The following is an 18,219-nucleotide window of genomic DNA, read 5'->3' as shown; positions in this document are numbered from 1 at the left end:
TGATCCTCAACACACGTGTGTCAGTGTAACATGTGACTGTGACGCCATGTTCATGAACACGCTGCTCTAACATCTGTCCAGCAGATGTTGAAGCTCTGAGGTCCACTTCCTCTGCAGCAGAGTGAGACCATCATCTCTTCATGGAGCTGTGCACCAGGCTGTTGTCACGGTGACCAAACACAAAGTGTGAACAACACGTCGTCCAAAGGATCCGTTAGAATTCCATCAAACACATTTATGGGATTTACTTTATACTTATAAGGAAAAGTTTGTGCTCATAATGAAATTCTACATCTGATCAATATGTCTCAATATAAACAGTCTGACAGCAGATCAATAAATTTATTTTTGATTCCTTATCAGTTGATTTCATTCATTCACCAAACAAAATCATTTAAATGAAAACAAAAAACCTCTGATCCTGAAAGAAAAGGAGCACAAAGAAGAATAATCTGATATAATCTGCTGCTCGTTCACAAGACGCTCATCAGCTCAGTAGCTTCAGCTTCAGGTTAGTGTTTGGTTCCTTTAAGCTTCAGTTTTAGATTAGATTCAGGTTTAGGTCAAAGTTTTAAACATTTCACAGCCATGTCTGTGAGGAGGCCGCCACCTAGTGGCCAGACTCTCAGCTGCCAAAGATTTCACTCTCTTAATGTCGTTACTAGAATATAAACAAAAACACAATAGGTGTTCAAATATAAAGGAGAATGAATTGATGGTCGTCTTTGTTTTATACAACATTGCAAGAGTTAGAAAATCCACCATTGTCATATGAATAAATTAGTAATGAATTAACACAAACGCTTCCCAATAACTGACTGATTTCAGTTCATTATTCAACAAACATGTGGAGACTGTTGTTGGATGAAATGTAGAAAGTGCAGAGTGAAGAAAATAATGATTTTACGTAAGAAAGGTCATTTATTCAGAGTAAAATACTGATTATAATAATATGAACACCTCAATCAACACCAGACCAGCTCCAGTGAAACTTTACACTTCCCTTTGTTTCAACACTTCTCACTACGAAGCCCAACAGGATTTAAAATTACTTTTCTACCTGGAAAACAAAAAACCATGACGTATGACAAATGGGAGTGGCAACAACATTTCATTTGACTAACTCCTGTCGTCCCCCCCCGACTTCTTTAATCACTAGTCTACTGTTGGTAAAAAAAATGCTATAAATACATCATATTTAACAAAGCGTACAAAACAGATCAAGTATAAATAGGGAACTAACAGAAACAGATGGAGGGTTCGTGACTGTTGAAAACTGCTGCTCATGGTTTTCTTTTTATGTTTATATCTAATATCTACATCGATTACATCCAGTTCACAAAGACACCAACACGTCTATGGTCCTGTTTGTATCTGATGATGTACGATTAGATGTCTGGAGGATTTCTCTGATTGTTGGATGACACATGGAAACTGTAGGTTGACACAAATATGCATTTAAATCAACACTATGCAACTTTTCTACCTGAAAGCAGCAGCTTGGTGAAAGTGAGTCTGATGTGTGAGTGTGAACAAGAGAAAGTTTCCTCCTTCTCTCCCTGAGCGTCTGTTCTCTGTGACTCTGGTGAGTGGGTTCCATCTCCTGAGAGAAGAACTGACTGAGAGTCACAACCTGTCTCAAGCAGCTGCAGCTGAAGAGTGAAGCTGAACTGAGATCAGTTAGAAACACTCTGAAGTTATTAACAACCAGAGTTTATCTCCAAGATTCAGCAGGAAACTGTGAAACATGAAGAGTTCTGAACAGTTTGGTGGATTTGTTACAGCTGCAGCTCTTCAGGTTCAGGAAGCAGAGGATCATGGGTAATATTTCAGTTCAGTGAGTGGGACACGTGTCATCGCTCAAACACAGAGTCAATCCCCACATGTGGCAGCAGGGGGCGCTGTTGGTCAATACAAGTTGCATAGTGTTGCTAATATTCATCTTTTTTATACAAACGTTTATTTTGAATCGTAGATTGTTGTCGCTGTTGTCTTTTAAAGGCAATAAGTGAACAAATGATTTATTTTATTACACCTTTACCAGAAAAGTGAATCCTAATCACAAACTGTCAGATAAATGTCGTCCTCATCAAGGTGAAGATCAGCAGATCTACTGAAGGCCCCCAAGGCTTCGTGGAAACACTGGATGCTCCATTGATTAGAAGGGATTTCTGATTCCTGCTCTAAAGGATCTCTCCAGGATGTGCCCTCCTCTTCCTCCTCTTCTTCACGCTGTCCTTCTTCCTTTGTGGCGTCCTGCTCACTTCCTGGTGAGAAGCTGGTTCTCCAGCTGCTCCAGACGAGCAGTCATCCCAGCCAGTGGGCAGTTGATTAAGGAATAACAAACACACACATGAGTAGTTTCTGAACATCTGACAGATATTTGTCACTTGACAAATTCAGACTTATTGATTTTCAGCAGCAGAATAATTCTCACTCATCGCTGACATAGTGTCAAAGAAACATCATCTAACTGGTTTATATGGATCCAGTTTCTGACACATTCGATACCAGTTGGATGAATTTCACTGTTTCCTGAGTTAAAAGTTAAATACTTGAAAACAAAGTTAAAAACGTTTGAATTCTCATCTCTTGTTTACATGTGGAATAAGGTTCATCTATGAATATATAGTTATTCTCCAAACTGTCATGTTGCCTCTTTGCCAGTAGATGGAGCCAAACAACAAGATATTAAATTATCCTGCCGGCATTATCTTCTTCTTCTTCTCTGGGAATGGTTTCACGTTTGAATTTTTAAAAAGAGGAAGTAGTTTTTACATGTTTGAGTAATATGTAAAGTATGAAAAGTTGAGCTGATCCATTCAGACTTTTGCCAAATTAAGATGTCAAAAAAGTTGAATGTCAAAAAAGAAAATGTCTTCATTGTCAAACTCTTATCACAAAGAAATGTAATTGAGACTTGAGATTTGACAGTTTAACCAATAACTTCTTATTCACAGATACAACCAAATATACAGTGCTCTAATAGAGGATTTAAAATTAAGTAAAACATAAAAATAAATACACATCTTTTCTGAATTGTTAATTCTGTAAAATAAAACTTTGGATTATTGGCAAACAGATAATAAGTGTGTGGTGTTTGTCATGCGGCTCCTGCACATTGTGAAGACGCAGCGTCCTCAGTGGAGGAGGTGGAGGAGGAGAACAAGGAGGCAGAGGAGGAGAACAAGGAGGTGGAGGAGGTGGAGGAGGAGGAGGAGCAGGAGGAGCAGGACGAGGGTGAGGAGGAGGAGAAGGGTGAGGAAGAAGAGGGTGAGGAGGAGGAGGAGCAGGAGGAGGAGGATGTGGAGGTGGAGGAGGAGCAGGAGGAGGAGGAGGAAGAGGAGGAGGAGGAGCAGGAGGAGCAGGAAGAGGAGGAGGCGGAGGAGAGAGAGGAGGAGGAGGAGCAGGAGGAGCAGGACGAGGGTGAGGAGGAGGAGGAGGAGGAGGAGGAGGAGGAGGAGGAGGAGGAGGAGGAGGAGGAGGAGGAGGAGGAGGAGGAGGAGGAGGAGGAGGAGGTGGAGGTGGAGGAGGAGCAGGAGGAGCAGGACGAGGGTGAGGAGGAGGAGGAGGAGGAGAAGGAGGAGGAGGAGCAGGACGAGAGTGAGGAGGAGGAGGAGGAGGAGAGGGAAGAGCAGGAAGAGGAGGAGCAGCAGGAAGAGGAGGAGGAGGAGGAGGAGGAGGAGGAGGAGGAGGAGGAGGAGGAGGAGGAGGAGGAGGAGGAGGAGGAGGAGGAGGCAGGAGGAGGAGGAGGAGTTGGAGGGATATTCACCTGACACACACACACACACACACACACACACACACACACACACACACACACACACACACACACGTTCCTGCTGGTGGAGCTAATCTCAGTGAACAGAAGGAGACACTGGAGACGGAGACAGAGGAAACTTCCGTGTTGCTCCTCTGGAGACAGAACTTGGTGAAAACAGGTTGAAGTTTGTTGCTGAACTCTCAGGTTACATCCACTTCCTGTCAGTTACAGTTCCACCTCGTCGTCGCTCCAACAAAAGAAAGTGTGTAACACACGATGATGTCATCATACTGCTCATTGTCAACGTGAAAAAGAAGCGAACCTGGTTGACGAACTGTTTGAGCAGCTCAAAGTTCTGAGGGCGGACGCTCTTGGAGCCGTGGATCAGAAGCACCAGGTCCATGTTGGCAGACTTGCAGGCTGAAGGAGAAAGAGACGGAGACTTTGCTTTCAGCTCCAGGGAAACTTGAAGGAAACACTTTATTATATTATGAGAAAAAGTCCTGTCATCTGTTAAAATGAGGAAAACGAACGATCATAATACTCCATCATAGAAAAGCCTCTTCTACATAAATTTTGCTTCCATCATATTAAACAGATATTGACCCAGTATCTTATATCATAAGAACTGTAACATTTGGAAACCTGTGGATGTTTGTTTCTGTCTCTAGTTGCTGTCACAGTTGTGCTGCTAACGGCTGTCGTCTTCCAGGTGACTCCAGCAGGAGCTGCCATGAATCTCCACAGGAAGTCACCGGGTCACAGGCTTCTCTGCCCCCCCCCCCCCCCCCCCCCCCGGAGGGAAAGAGAACTCTACAGAAGATGGTTCTTCTCTGTTCCTCGCAGAACAAACTGCTTTTAACATCAGTTTGAGATTCAGGTCATTCTCGTCATCCATCTTCACTCCAGCTCCTGGGAAATGAAGCCTCCTCTCTATCTGACTCTGAAGACAACCTGAGCTCTTGATGGTTTTTCCATCCAGTGAAGCTCATCTTCAGTCTGAGCAGCAGAGTGAACCCAGTGATCGCTCGCCTCTCTCAGCAGATACTTGGGTTCATGTCTGTTAAATCCAGGTCCATTTATTCTGGATCTTAATTTCTGAAACGTCTAGAATTTAGATTTTTTTAAATGTCTCACGTTTTTTACCAATAACACTTTAATGTTTTAAATGCAAAGTCTTAAAACGCAAATTTACCAGAAAATCTCTCTCTCTCTCTCTCTCTCTCTCTCTCTCTCTCTCTCTCTCTCTCTCTCTCTCTCTCTCTGCCTCATGTAAACTTGTAGTTGTTCTACATGTATTTATGTATTGCTGATCTACACTGATGAGATCTAGACCTCATAATTATTACAGTGGGTGGATTAAAGGCCTGAGTGGAGACACACGCATGAAATGGACCTTTCTTGAAAATACCTAGTATGTGCATCTTATCAGTTCTGCCATGTAACTAATAAATAATATTCACGACGATGTATATTAAATAGCTCTTTTTTCTATGGTTTTCTTCCTTCTTGTGTTAGAGAGTTAAGTATTTTGTGTTTATACTTAAACAAATGTGTGTTTTTCTTTGAAGCAAATAAAAACTGTTTTTTTAACGTCACAATTCTCCAATAAGCTTTGATATCAACTTGATTTATACTTTATGTGAATAAAACACTAAATCACAACTTACATGTTATTCAAGATTCAAGATTTTTTTATTGTCAAATGAACAGAGATAAAATGAAGTAGTCACTGTCAATGAAATGCTTGGGTCACACACTCTCTTTAAGCAATGCTCAGTAATTTCAACCCAAAAATAAATAAATAAAAATAGAAATAGTATAAAATAGAATAAAAAAGAATAAAATAGAATAACAATGAAATAGATTATCAAAAATTTAAAATTTAAAATAAAATATATACTTCTAAATATATATCTTTACAGATGAATGTTCAGTTTGTGAAGTAGTGCAAATATTCAAATAGGCTTGTTATGGTGCTGGTGCAAATGTGCAAATATTCCAGGGTGCTGGTTGGTGGAGTTATTGCAGTTCAGAGGAGTTTAAAAGTCTTATGGCCTGGGGGATGAAACTGTGTCTGAGCCTGGTGGTGCGGGCCCGGATAAATCCAATGAAAAGATGATCAAGGCTTTGGTCAAGTTTTCTGTGAAATAGAATTTACACTCACATCAGTTTTATTTCTTGTTTTCATAGAAAGTAGTTTCTATAGTGGAATTTCAGTTAATCCAGTTTAGACTTGATTGGAAAACCAAGTTGTCTGCAGCCAGGTACTCTGGCTCTTTGCTGACATGACATGACATGTTCATCTTCATGAACTGTTTGTTTTCAAGAGTGAACTGGTTCCACAGGTAGGAGGAGGAGCCTGAGAACAGGGAGCGGTCAGTCTCCATTTTCACCTGGACGAGCAGAAGGAAGGAAAGTGAGCAGGTGAGTGTGAACACAACTTTCTGAAAGTTTTCCTGTCTCACTCTCACACCTGCTGTTAACATCCGTCTGCTGATCACATGACTCTAAGTTTGTCAGTTCACACCTGGTGACAGACGTCATGTGATCGGATCCCAGAGACAGATGTGAACAGCAGGTCTGGATCAAAGAGCCTTCAAAGGACTAATTAACAGAGTTAACTCACAGTTTCACTTTTTATCTTCATCTGTTCATCAAGTGTTTAATAACAGAACGTGTTTTCACGATCATATGTTACAGTAGTGGTCACCAACCAGTGGAGAGTCTTCACTGTGGATCCCAGCAAAGCTCTCATATATATATATATATATTCCTTTTTATTTTTGTTATTATTATTGTCTGTTAAACATATTTCATGAGGTAAATTACAAAGAGTAGTTTTAATTTTAACACACACTTGTGTTCAGCAACATTTATATTATTCACTCATATTATTTCACTGTCACTGACTCTGGGTCAGTTTTCTACTCGTGGACTTTAGAGAGAAGAAGATTCAGGATGAACTTCTGTCAGTAAATCAACAGTTTGACTCAACGCTGTGATTGGCTGAGTCCAACACATTAAACCTACAACTGTCTCAGGTTACCGTGACAACAGGGAACCAGTGTAGGAGGGTTGACTGTTATATTTGAAGAAACACTGAGTTTACGTACCTGGCTTCATTGTGTGTGTTTGAGCTCACAGTGTTTTTCCTCTCAGACTGAAGATGAGTGGTTATGAGGAGGAAGAGGACAGAGCAGAGTCTCCAGGGTTCAGCTGTGTGTCTCTGAAGAGTGACTGGTCCATGGAACCTCCTTTATGCTTCAGTAATGAACCTGGACCTTCACACACAAAGTAAGAGACCTGCTACAAACATGTGAAGCTCCAAACTGAATCCTCACAGAATGAACCAGTGAATGATGTGTTCTGAATAAAAACATGTTTGTGTTTGCAGAGGTCAGGACCACAGACTGAGAGCCGAGTCTCCAGGGTCCAGCTGTCTGTCTCTGAAGAGTGACATGTCCAAAGAACCTCCTCCAGACTTCAGTAATGAACCTGGACCCTCACCCACAGAGTAAGAGACTGTTTCTACTGTGACCTGCTCTGAAGAGGATCTAGTTTCCTCTAGTGTGGCCCCTGCATTAGGACACAGCTTCATTGAAGTTGGTGACTAATCTCTCAGAATCACTCAAAGAGCTCAGACCTCCACCAAGAACCAACACGCTGTTGTGCAATAGGAGTAGACTTGACGTTGGCTAATTATTAATAATCATGAAATATGATTATTAAAATAATAAAATATTATTTATTAAAAATATTTTTTTAAAAATGATAAGGCCATAACTTATCATAAAGGGGCACCACCCTGGTTACAGGGACCAACGAAATCAAGCTATAAATATCAGTCTCATATGATATGGGTTAAATTAATAATCTTAATAGTTAATACTAATGATCATTTAATAAACAGTGAAGTCGAGCACAGGCAATCATAATCCAGCTGCAATCACATACATATGCACAAATAATTACAAAAGCACTTATTAAAAAGGGGAAATAAAGTTATAATGTTATTCAATGATTCCTCATTTTAACAAGCTCCGATATTTCAAAGATAAACACAGCAGCAGCACTTATCACAATTCAGAAAATACATGTAACCTGCGGTCTACCTATGTATGTCTGTCTGTGTGTGTGTGTGTCTGTGTCAAAGTGTCTCTCTGTGTGTGTGTGTCTATGTGTGTGCATGTGAAATAAAGTAAGTGTTATTTAATGATTCATCATCTTAACAAACTCCGATATTTCAAAGATAACATCAGCAGCAACTTATCACCATTTAGAAAACACATGTATTCATCTATGTGTATCTGTGTGTGTGTATCTGTCTGTGTCTATCAATGTGTCTGTGTGGGTGTGTGTTTGTGGGTGTGTGTGTGTGTGTGAGAGAGCGAGAGAGAGAGAGAAAAAGAAGGGGGCGTGGCGATGAAGCAGTCACGTCGTGACGTCACATCTAAGATGGCGGCCGATCATGATTCGTGGAATCAAGGCCTAAAAACTCTCAAAATGGTTGCTTTGGAAGTTAGATCCAGAATGGGAGGAGAGACTAACACAGACGTTAACAGCGTGGCTGGAGGCTTTCCTCGCGGCGCTCAAACACTAACACAAAACCCGGAAATTAACCGGAAGTAGCGGCTCGTCGTAGCCGGCTAAACAATGAGACTCAGCGGTCTCGCAACAAATACAATCAAGTATTAAACAATAGGCTACGTATAACAACTAAAATCTGCCCAGACAAAATAACCTCTTACTGTACAACCCTCGCGGTGTGTCTGCGCCTCGGCACGAATGTGTCGGGGGCCAGTGAATCACGTGGTCTCTCTCGAGCGGAGCTCCGGGGCTCGGCCGCTGGACCGGAAAAGGAAGCGAATTCCTCGTGCTGCCTTGACGGAATTAAACCTCGTCTTTCTTCTGTAACAGCGGAGACCGTGCTGGTTTACAGGAACGGAGTGAATTGTCTGTTACTCCTCAGCGGGATGAACGTCGCGCTTATGCAGGGAACGGCTTTGTGGAAGCCGTTTGTGGATCGTTGAAAAAGAAAAAGTCTGTGGAAGTGTCCGTCCCACGGGTGCTTCCTGTTTCGGTCTTTCAAGTTAAAACAGCAAAACGTCCTATCAAAATAACACTTCGACTGAGATTAAAGAAGAAAATGTCTAAACGTCTAATCGCCTCCTTAGTTACTGAGTCGCGTGGTCGGCCTCGGAAGGTCTGTTTGCAACTTGAGCAGGGTGGAAAAGAGAGTCTCTTAAAAATACCGAGTTAACTAGTAAAACCTCTGGGGGCTTGTTGTCGCTTGGGCATCTGAGTGAAAAGAGAGTAGTTATTCCCTCCTTAAATTTGCAGGGATGACTAGTAGGACCCCTGGGGGGTCCTTTTGCAGCGTCAGCATCCGAGTAGAAGAGAAAGTTTTCTGTGATTCCAGGGGTTTGTACCCCTGGGAGGAGGCCAGGTCAGTGTGGCCTTCGGCCAATTGAAAGGTCAGAAGTCAAGTCTCAGGGAGCGGCTTACCGTGGGGGACCCAGGAAGTGATTTGCTCTCACATGGCGATCTTATCTCTATGTGGTTTTTTTATGAGAGGGGTCTCCCTAGGCTAGTCACAAGCTTTATGACCATGAAAACTCAGATCACTGGGGCCTCTTCCCCAACAACGCTCCTTATGAAACCACTTTGAAATCCACTAGAGACTCATTTTGATTTGGATCTGCACCAAATTCCACACACTGGTAAAGATCAGTCCTCTGAACATGTCTGGGAAAGAGGACCCCCCCCCCCCCCGATCTGGTTCACAGACCACAACCTTCCACCAAGTTTACTGGTAATCTGTTGTTTTTTATAATCCCACTAACGAACCAACCAACACACAAACATACTGGGTGAAAACAAAACCTCCTTGACAGAAGTAATGACAACCTGTGACTGTGACATGTGAGTGATCAGGACATGTCTTCACAGGGAGAGGAAGAGGAGTCATGTTTCTGAGGAGGAGCAGTCGTCCTGCTGTGCTTCGTGTCAGGACGTCCTGAAGGATCCAGTCTCCACCAGCTGTGGACACTGGTTCTGCAGACAGTGCATCACCTCATACTGGGACCAGTCTGGCTCTTCAGGAGACTCCTCCTGTCCCCAGTGTGGAAAAAGATCCAGAACAGGAGCTGGAGGTCAGACAGCCGGTCAGAGCAGCACTGTACATGTGTCTGCTGATGTCTTCACTTCTGACAACAGCACATGTGGTTTTATTTTGTTCCTTCATACAGCATCAACATTTAACATCGTTAGAAAAGCACAAAGTTAAAAAGCTTTTATTTTCTGTAGTTTTTCTGTATCTGATGAAAACAATCAGCAGATTCTCAGATTCTCTGTCTCTGACATTGTTTCTTGTCTTTCAGCAGATCGTGGTCTGCAGGAGGTTTTAGATGAACATAAGCTCAGTCTGAGGAGGAGATGTGAACATGTGACTGAAGGAGGTGATGAAACAGGAAGTAGAACCCTCCTCAACAGGATCTACACTGAGCTCTACATCACAGAGGGACAGAGTGAAGAAGTTAATACTCAACATGAGGTGTGGCAGCTTGAGACGGCTTCCAAGATAAAGATCCTCCACGACACTCCCATCAGGTGCCACGACATCTTTAAAGCCTCCACTGACCAGCAGAGCAGCATCAGAGTCGTCCTGACCAACGGCGTCGCTGGCGTTGGAAAAACCTTCTCGGTGCAGAAGTTCACTCTGGACTGGGCAGAGGGTTTAGAGAACCAGGATGTGGGTCTGCTGACTGTGCTTTCGTTCAGGGAGCTGAACCTGGTGAAGGACCAGCAGCACAGTCTCCTCACGCTGCTCCGTGTTTTCCATCCAGAGTTACAGAAGCTCACGGCAGAGACGCTCGCTGTCTGTAAACCTTTGTTCATCTTTGACGGCCTGGATGAAAGCAGACCTTCTCTGGACTTCAACCACAGGGAGCTTGTGTCTGAGGTCACACAGAGGTCATCAGTCAACGTGCTGCTGACAAACCTCATCCGGGGGAATCTGCTTCCCTCGGCTCTCGTCTGGATAACCTCCAGACCTGCGGCGGCCAATCAGATCCCTCCTGCATGTGTTGACAGGGTCACAGAAGTACGAGGCTTCACTGACGCCCAGAAGGAGGAGTACTTCAGGAGGAGATTCAGTGATGAAGAGCTGTGCAGCAGAATCATCTCACACATCAAGACGTCCAGGAGCCTCCACATCATGTGTCAAATCCCAGTCTTCTGCTGGATCAGTGCTACAGTTCTGGAGCACATGTTGACCACAGACCAGAGAGGAGAGCTGCCCAAGACCCTGACTGACCTGTACTCACACTTCCTGCTGGTTCAGACAAAGAGGAAGAACAACAAGTACGGTGAGGGACATGAGACGAGTCCACAGCAGCTGACGGAGGCTGACAGGGACGTTCTCCTGAAGCTGGGGAGGCTGGCACTTAAACATCTGGAGGAAGGAAACATCATGTTCTACCAAGAAGACCTGGAGCGGTGTGGTCTTAATGTCACAGAGGCCTCGGTGTACTCAGGAGTTTGTACTGAGATCTTCAGAAGAGAGTGTGTGATCTTCCAGAAATCAGTCTACTGCTTTGTTCATCTGAGCGTTCAGGAGTTTCTGGCTGCAGTCTACATGTTCCACTGTTACACCGAGAGGAACACAGAAGAACTCAAGAACTTCTTGGGAACATGTAAGAAAACAGGCAGTACCTTCTCCCTGAATGACCTCCTGAAGAGAAGCATGAAGAAATCCCTCACCAGTACAAATGGTCATCTGGACCTGTTTGTTCGCTTCCTTCACGGCCTCAGTCTGGAGTCCAACCAGAGAGTCTTAGGAGGCCTGCTGGGTCGGAGAGAGAACAATCCAGAGATCATCCAGAGAGTCATCAACAACCTGAAGGAGATGCAGAGTGATGACATGTCTCCTGACAGAAGCATCAACATCTTCCACTGTCTGACTGAGATGAACGACCACTCAGTTCATCAGCAGATGAAACAGTTCCTGTCGTCAGAGAACAGATCAAAGGAGAAACTCTCTGAGATCCACTGCTCAGCTCTGGCCTACATGCTGCAGATGTCAGAGGAGGTTCTGGATGAGTTGGACCTGAAGAAGTTCAACACATCAGACCAGGGTCGACTGAGACTGATCCCAGCTGTGAGGAACTGCAGGAAGGCTCGGTGAGTGTGTGTGTGTCTGTGTGTGTGTGTGTGTGTGTGTGTGTGTGTGTGTGTGTGTGTGTGTGTGTGTGTGTGTGTGTGTGTGTGTCTGTGTGTGTCTGGGTCTGTGTGTGTCTGTGTGTGTGTGTGTTTGTGTGTACGGTGTGTCTGTGGGGAGGTGTTTGTGTGTTGGGGTGGGTGGGGGGGTATGTGGGTGGGGGGGTACGTGGGTGGGGGGGTGTGGGGGGGCGTGTGGGTGGGTGGGGGGGGTGTGTGGGGGGTGTGTTGTTGGGGGGTTGTGTGGGGATGTGTGTGAGTGTTTGTGTGTGGGGGGCTTGTGTGTGTGTGTGTGTCTGTGTGTGTCTGTGTGTGTGTGTGAGTGTCTGTGTGTGTGTCTGTGTGGGTGTCTGTGTGTGTGTGGGGGGGGGTTGGGTGTCTGTGTGTGTGTGTGCGTGTGCCTGTCTGTGTGTGTTTGTGTGTCTGTGTGTCTGTGTGTGTGTGTGTGTGTGTGTGTGCCTGTCTGTGTGTGTTTGTGTGTCTGTGTGTCTGTGTGTCTGTGTGTCTGTGTTTGTGTGTGGGGGGGGTGGGGGGGTGGGGATGTGTGTGGGTGTGTGTGAGTGTGTATGTGTGGGGGGGCGTGTGTGTGTGTGTGTGGGGTGTGTGTGTGTGGGGGGTGTGTGGGTCACATGTTCTGTGACATTGACCTTTGACCTCTGACCACCTGAATCTCATGAGTTCCTCTGTTAGTCTGAATGAAGCTTGAACCAAATCTGAAAGGATTCTCTTGAGGAGTTTTTAACAAAGAGGGGATTTACCAGGGTGAGGGTCACATGATCACGTTTTGTATGAATGTTGTGTTTTCTGATTTAATTCTCACAGATTTGATATTTTCTTTAATTACAGACTCAGTCGTAGTCAACTCTCAGAGACTCACTGTGAAGTCGTGGCCTCAGCTCTGAAGTCAGACCCCTCACATCTGAGAGAACTGGATCTGAGTAACAACAACCTGCAGGATTCAGGAGTGAAGCTGCTGTGTTCTGGACTGGAGAGTCCAAACTGTCGACTGGAGACTCTGAGGTCCTTAAATCCTTCTTCACTTTTCAGACTTTCTTTCTTATTGGGTCATTATTTATTTAACTTGTCTCAGTTCTGCTCTGCTCACTGTCCCTCAGTCATCTGTCCCTCACCCAGCCTGTCAGTCACGTCCACCTCATCAACTCCATTCACCTGCACTCACCTGCTCCTGATCACTGAGAAAGTCTCAGTAAATAACATGCGGACTGAGGCCGAGCACTCGTCCTCCTCAGGTTTTCAAAATAAGACACATTCTTATTGAAACACGTGGGACAGATGATAAGTATAGAAACAAACAGGAAGTGACATCAGGAGCCGTCCCTACTTTAAACAGTGTTTAATTACACAAACCTGCTCAGTGACCAACACACCGAGAAGAAGCTGATGAATGAAACAATGGTCCAACATGTCTGATCTGATATTTATCTTCAGGTCACAGACTGGACTGAGGTCAGCAGCATGTTGAGAGTCTGTGTTGACATGATGACGATCCACAACAACAGGAGGACACATTCTAATATTCATATTTTTTTATCCAGGTTGAGGAGCTGCAGACTGTCAGAGATCAGCTGTTCTTCTCTGGCTTCAGCTCTGAGGTCAAACCCCTCTCATCTGAGAGAACTGGATCTGAGCTACAACGACGACCTGCAGGACTCAGGAGTGAAGGAGCTGTGTGGTTTTCTACAGAGTCCAACCTGTCGACTGGAGACTCTGAGGTCAGTTCACTGACTGACTTTTGTAGATCTCATATCTATAAAACAGCATTTATACACAATTTATCATTTCATTCTAATTTAACATAATTCCTCTTCAAACATAACTTGAATCCATTCATTAATTAATCTGTTAATGTGTGTGGGGGTGGAGGGTTTGGGTGTCTGTGTGTCTATGTGTGTGTCTGTGTGTGTGTGTGTGTGTGTGTGTGTGTGTGTGTGTGTGTGTGTGTGTGTGTGTGTGTGTGTGTGTGTGTGTGTGTGTGTGTGGGGAGGGTGTGTGTGTGTGTGGGAGGGGGGTGTGTGTGTGTGTGGGGGGGCGTGTGTGTGGGGGGGGGTGTGGGGGTGTGTGGGGGGGGGGTGGTGTGTGTGAGGGGGTGTATGTGTGTGGGGGGTGTGTGTGAGTGTGTGTGTCCTAAAGATAAAGATTTGAGAACATGTTCTGTGACCTTTGACCTCTGACCACCTGAATCTCATGAGTTCCTCTGTTAGTCTGAATGAACATGTTCTGTGACCTTGACCTTTGACCTCTGACCACCTGAATCTCATGAGTTCCTGTGTCAGTCTGAATGAACATGTTCTGTGACCTTGACCTTTGACCTCTGACCACCTGAATCTCATGAGTTCCTCTGTTAGTCTGAATGAAGCTTGAACCAAATCTGAAAGATTCTCTTGAGGAGTTTTTAACAAAGAGGGGATTTACCAGGGTGCGGGTCACATGATCACGTTTTGTATGAATGTTGTGTTTTCTGATTTAATTCTCACAGATTTGATATTTTCTTTAATTACAGACTCAGTTGGTGTTTCCTCTCAGAGACTCACTGTGAAGTCGTGGTCTCAGCTCTGAGGTCAAACCCCTCACATCTGAGAGAACTGGATCTGAGTCTCCACAACCTGCAGGATTCAGGAGTGAAGCTGCTGTGTTCTGGACTGGAGAGTCCAAACTGTCGACTGGAGACTCTGAGGTCCTTAAATCCTTCTTCACTTTTCAGACTTTCTTTCTTATTGGGTCATGATTTATTTAACTTGTCTCAGTTCTGCTCTGCTCACTGTCCCTCAGTCATCTGTCCCTCACCCAGCCTGTCAGTCACGTCCACCTCATCAACTCCATTCACCTGCACTCACCTGCTCCTGATCACTGAGAAAGTGTCAGTAAATAACATGTGGACTGAGGCCGAGCACTCGTCCTCCTCAGGTTTTCAAAATAAGACTCATTCTTATTGAAACACGTTGGACAGTTGATAAGTATAGAAACAAACAGGAAGTGACATCAGGAGCCGTCCCTACTTTAAACATTGTTTAATTACACAAACCTGCTCAGTGACCAACACACAGAGAAGAAGCTGATGAATGAAACAATGGTCCAACCTGTCTGATCTGATATTTATCTTCAGGTCACAGACTGGACTGAGGTCAGCAGCATGTTGAGAGTCTGTGTTGACATGATGACGATCCACAACAACAGGAGGACACATTCTAATATTCATATTTCTTTATCCAGGTTGGAGAACTGCAGACTGTCAGAGATCAGCTGTTCTTCTCTGGTTTCAGCTCTGAGGTCAAACCCCTCTCATCTGAGAGTACTGTATCTGAGTAATAACAAAGACCTGCAGGACTCAGGAGTGAAGGAGCTGTGTGGTTTTCTACAGAGTCCAACCTGTCGACTGGAGACTCTGAGGTCAGTTCACTGACTGACTTTTGTAGATCTCATATCTATAAAACAGCATTTATACACAATGTATCTCATTTAATTCTAATTTAACATAATTCCTCTTCATACATAACATGAATCCATTCATTAATTAATCTGTGACATTTTAAATATTCAGCTCCTTGTTAAAACACTGAGTTTAGTTCTGGATTTCCTAAACTGATCTGCAGGACAGAGACCGGGTCCAAATAATCTATTGTACTGAATCAGGACTCGTTTTTAGTCCAACATGTCTGATTTAATATTTATCTTCCATGTTATGAATCTGTGCTGACATGAATATGTGTCTGGTATTTTCACACATGAACTCAGTTTAATTTACAGTTAAGTTTTATTCTTTATCCAGGTTGAGCCGCTGCAGACTGACAGAGATCAGCTGTTCTTCTCTGGCTTCAGCTCTGAGGTCAAACCCCTCTCATCTGAGAGAACTGGATCTGAGTAACAACAACCTGCAGGACTCAGGAGTGAAGGAGCTGCTTGATCTGCAGCAGAGTTCAACCTGCCGACTGGAGACTCTGAGGTCAGTAGATGGGTGGAGTCAGTCCACGCTGCTTTCATCAGTATTTTACTAAACACAGTCAGTATCACAGATCCAGGGTCTGTGCTACCAAGCAGGATTTGTGGTTATCAGGTTAACTTCAGGTTTAGTTCTTTCAGTCCTACGAAGCTCGTCCACTTCTTAACGAGGTAAATCACCATGGTAAGTACTGATGAACGGCTAACCTGCTCCAGGTTAAGTTGGAGATCTACCCGTATAGAAGCTCCGCCCACTGACCACAGTGACTCTCCACTGTTGTGTGGTGCACACTCTCCTTAAAGGGACGGATAAGGGAAGTTTAAATCAACGTCTGGTTGGTTCAGTTGATCTCTAACTCACCCAGAACATCTCAATGTCTCCAGACTCATCCTGTCCCCAAAACACCAGATGACCTCAGTCAGCTTCCTGGAGACAGGTCCATGTGTGTGTCCTCAGAGTCAGTGAGACAGTGTGTGTCCTCAGAGACAGTGACTCAGTGTGTGTCCTCAGAGACAGTGAAACAGTGTGTGTCCTCAGAGACAGTGAGTCAGTGTGTGTCCTCAGGGTCATAGAGACAGTGTGTGTCCTCTGTGACAGTGAGACAGTGTGTGTCCTCAGAGACATTAAGACAGTGTGTGTCCTCAGAGACAGTGAGTCAGTGTGTGTTCTCAGAGACAGTGAGTCAGTGTGTGTCCTCAGAGACAGTGAGTCAGTGTGTGTTCTCAGAGACAGTGAGACAGTGTGTGTCCTCAGAGACAGTGTGTGTCCTCAGAGACAGTGAGACAGTGTGTGTCCTCAGAGACAGTGAGACAGTGTGTGTCTCCTTCTCTTCCACTCGTCTTGTTAGTAAACAACAGATTCAGATCTCGTGGCCTCGAGTTATTTATCTTGTTCACACACGTTATTATGTCGTGATCACGTAATATATTTTTACCAGATGCCACCAGGGGGCTCTGTAACTTACACATTGACACGATCCAGATGTTTTACCAGCTGTTCTTCCTGCATTTAGCGGCTGTGACTGAGTTTCTTTTATTCTGGATCATGTGTTTGTTCTCCTCTGATTTTTATTATAGAACAGTTTGATCCTGGTTGTGAAATATGAGGCTCTGCTGTCAGTCAAACTGTCCATGTCTGTGATTGGTCATACACAGTAAACCCCGCCCCTTTTATGTGCACGCTCAGATCTCGATGAGGAAAACCTGAGTTAACTTAACGAGTTGATAACCAGCGTCATGTGACCACTTAGTCTGACTGTGTCTGTCAGGTTCAGTTGAGCTGATCTCAGAAAGATCTCCTGGACATGTTGAAGTGTCTTCGTAGTTCAGGCCTCAGTGTTTCCTCAGTGAAGCTGTGAGAGGACAATGAGGACAGACGTCAGGATTGGACAGAGACACAGAGAGACAACAGTCGGCCAATCAGACGAGCCACAAGCTGCTTGGGATCATGTGATTGAGTTGACGTGAAGACGACAGTTGTTGTTGTTTTCATGTGAACAGGAAGTGAAGCTGGACCACAGCTGACAGCCTCACACGAGGGACAGAGACGTCTTCATCTGATCTGAGACAGTTTGTCCTCTCACTTCATCAGTGAAGAACTGATCAGGTGGATCTTTGTCACAGCTCTGAGATCAGTGGGACTGAAGCCTCTCCTCATCACCATGGTAACCAGGAGCTCTTTCTACAGAGCAGAACCTCTGCTGAGGTCCATCTGTCTCATCTGGTCCCAGTTTGTCAGAAGCAGATGTTCATCAACACACAGTGAAACATGTCTTCACCTGTAACAGCAGTAAATCCACCTCTCAGGTGTCCACTCTGCACTTTGACATGCAGAGGACACACACTGAGCTCTTAGCGTGTTCATTCCAACACGTGAACATGAAGCAGAGAGGAAGCTGCTCCACCTCTGAACAGGACTGAAGTCCCTGCTGCTCTTTCTACTGGATGAGCTGCATCACTGACTCACAGCTGATGAAGTGAGTCTTTGGAACACTGATGTCTTCTTCTCTCAACAGGTGGGAGGGGAGATCTAAGTGGATCTGAGTGTGAAGAGGACAGTGTGTGTGGACGGAGGCTGAGCTGTGTCCTGAGGATCCAGAGGCTGAAGCAGCAGCAGCTTGTGTGTAGTCTCCAATCTACACAACCCCTAATCTGCATGTGTTTGTGAGATGAAGCCGGAGCACCTGGAGAAAACACGTGGAGAACATGCAGACTCCACACAGGAAGACCCATCTGAACCGGATTCAAACCAGCAACCTTCCTGCCCCGATTGTGTTTAT

At 44.7% G+C, this 18,219-nt stretch overlaps 1 protein-coding gene across 1 annotated transcript in view; it reads left to right on the top strand.

The window, feature by feature from the left end:
* Positions 1-5,881: 5,881 nt before the first annotated feature.
* Positions 5,882-18,219, top strand: part of LOC133000182 (NACHT, LRR and PYD domains-containing protein 12-like) — a 53,102-nt gene continuing 40,764 nt past the window's right edge. Inside the window, exons 1-7 of the mRNA XM_061070047.1 lie at positions 5,882-5,896; positions 6,957-7,060; positions 9,716-9,937; positions 10,133-11,947; positions 12,830-13,003; positions 13,540-13,716; positions 15,215-15,391. Coding sequence (XP_060926030.1) covers positions 5,882-5,896; positions 6,957-7,060; positions 9,716-9,937; positions 10,133-11,947; positions 12,830-13,003; positions 13,540-13,716; positions 15,215-15,391 — 2,684 coding nt within the window. The remainder of the gene's footprint in view (positions 5,897-6,956; positions 7,061-9,715; positions 9,938-10,132; positions 11,948-12,829; positions 13,004-13,539; positions 13,717-15,214; positions 15,392-18,219) is intronic.

This window comes from Limanda limanda, chromosome 4 (assembly GCF_963576545.1).
Source record: "Limanda limanda chromosome 4, fLimLim1.1, whole genome shotgun sequence".
Taxonomy (NCBI): domain Eukaryota; kingdom Metazoa; phylum Chordata; class Actinopteri; order Pleuronectiformes; family Pleuronectidae; genus Limanda; species Limanda limanda.
Note: the sequence above shows the minus strand (reverse complement) of the source record. Positions and strands in the feature narration are given on the sequence as shown.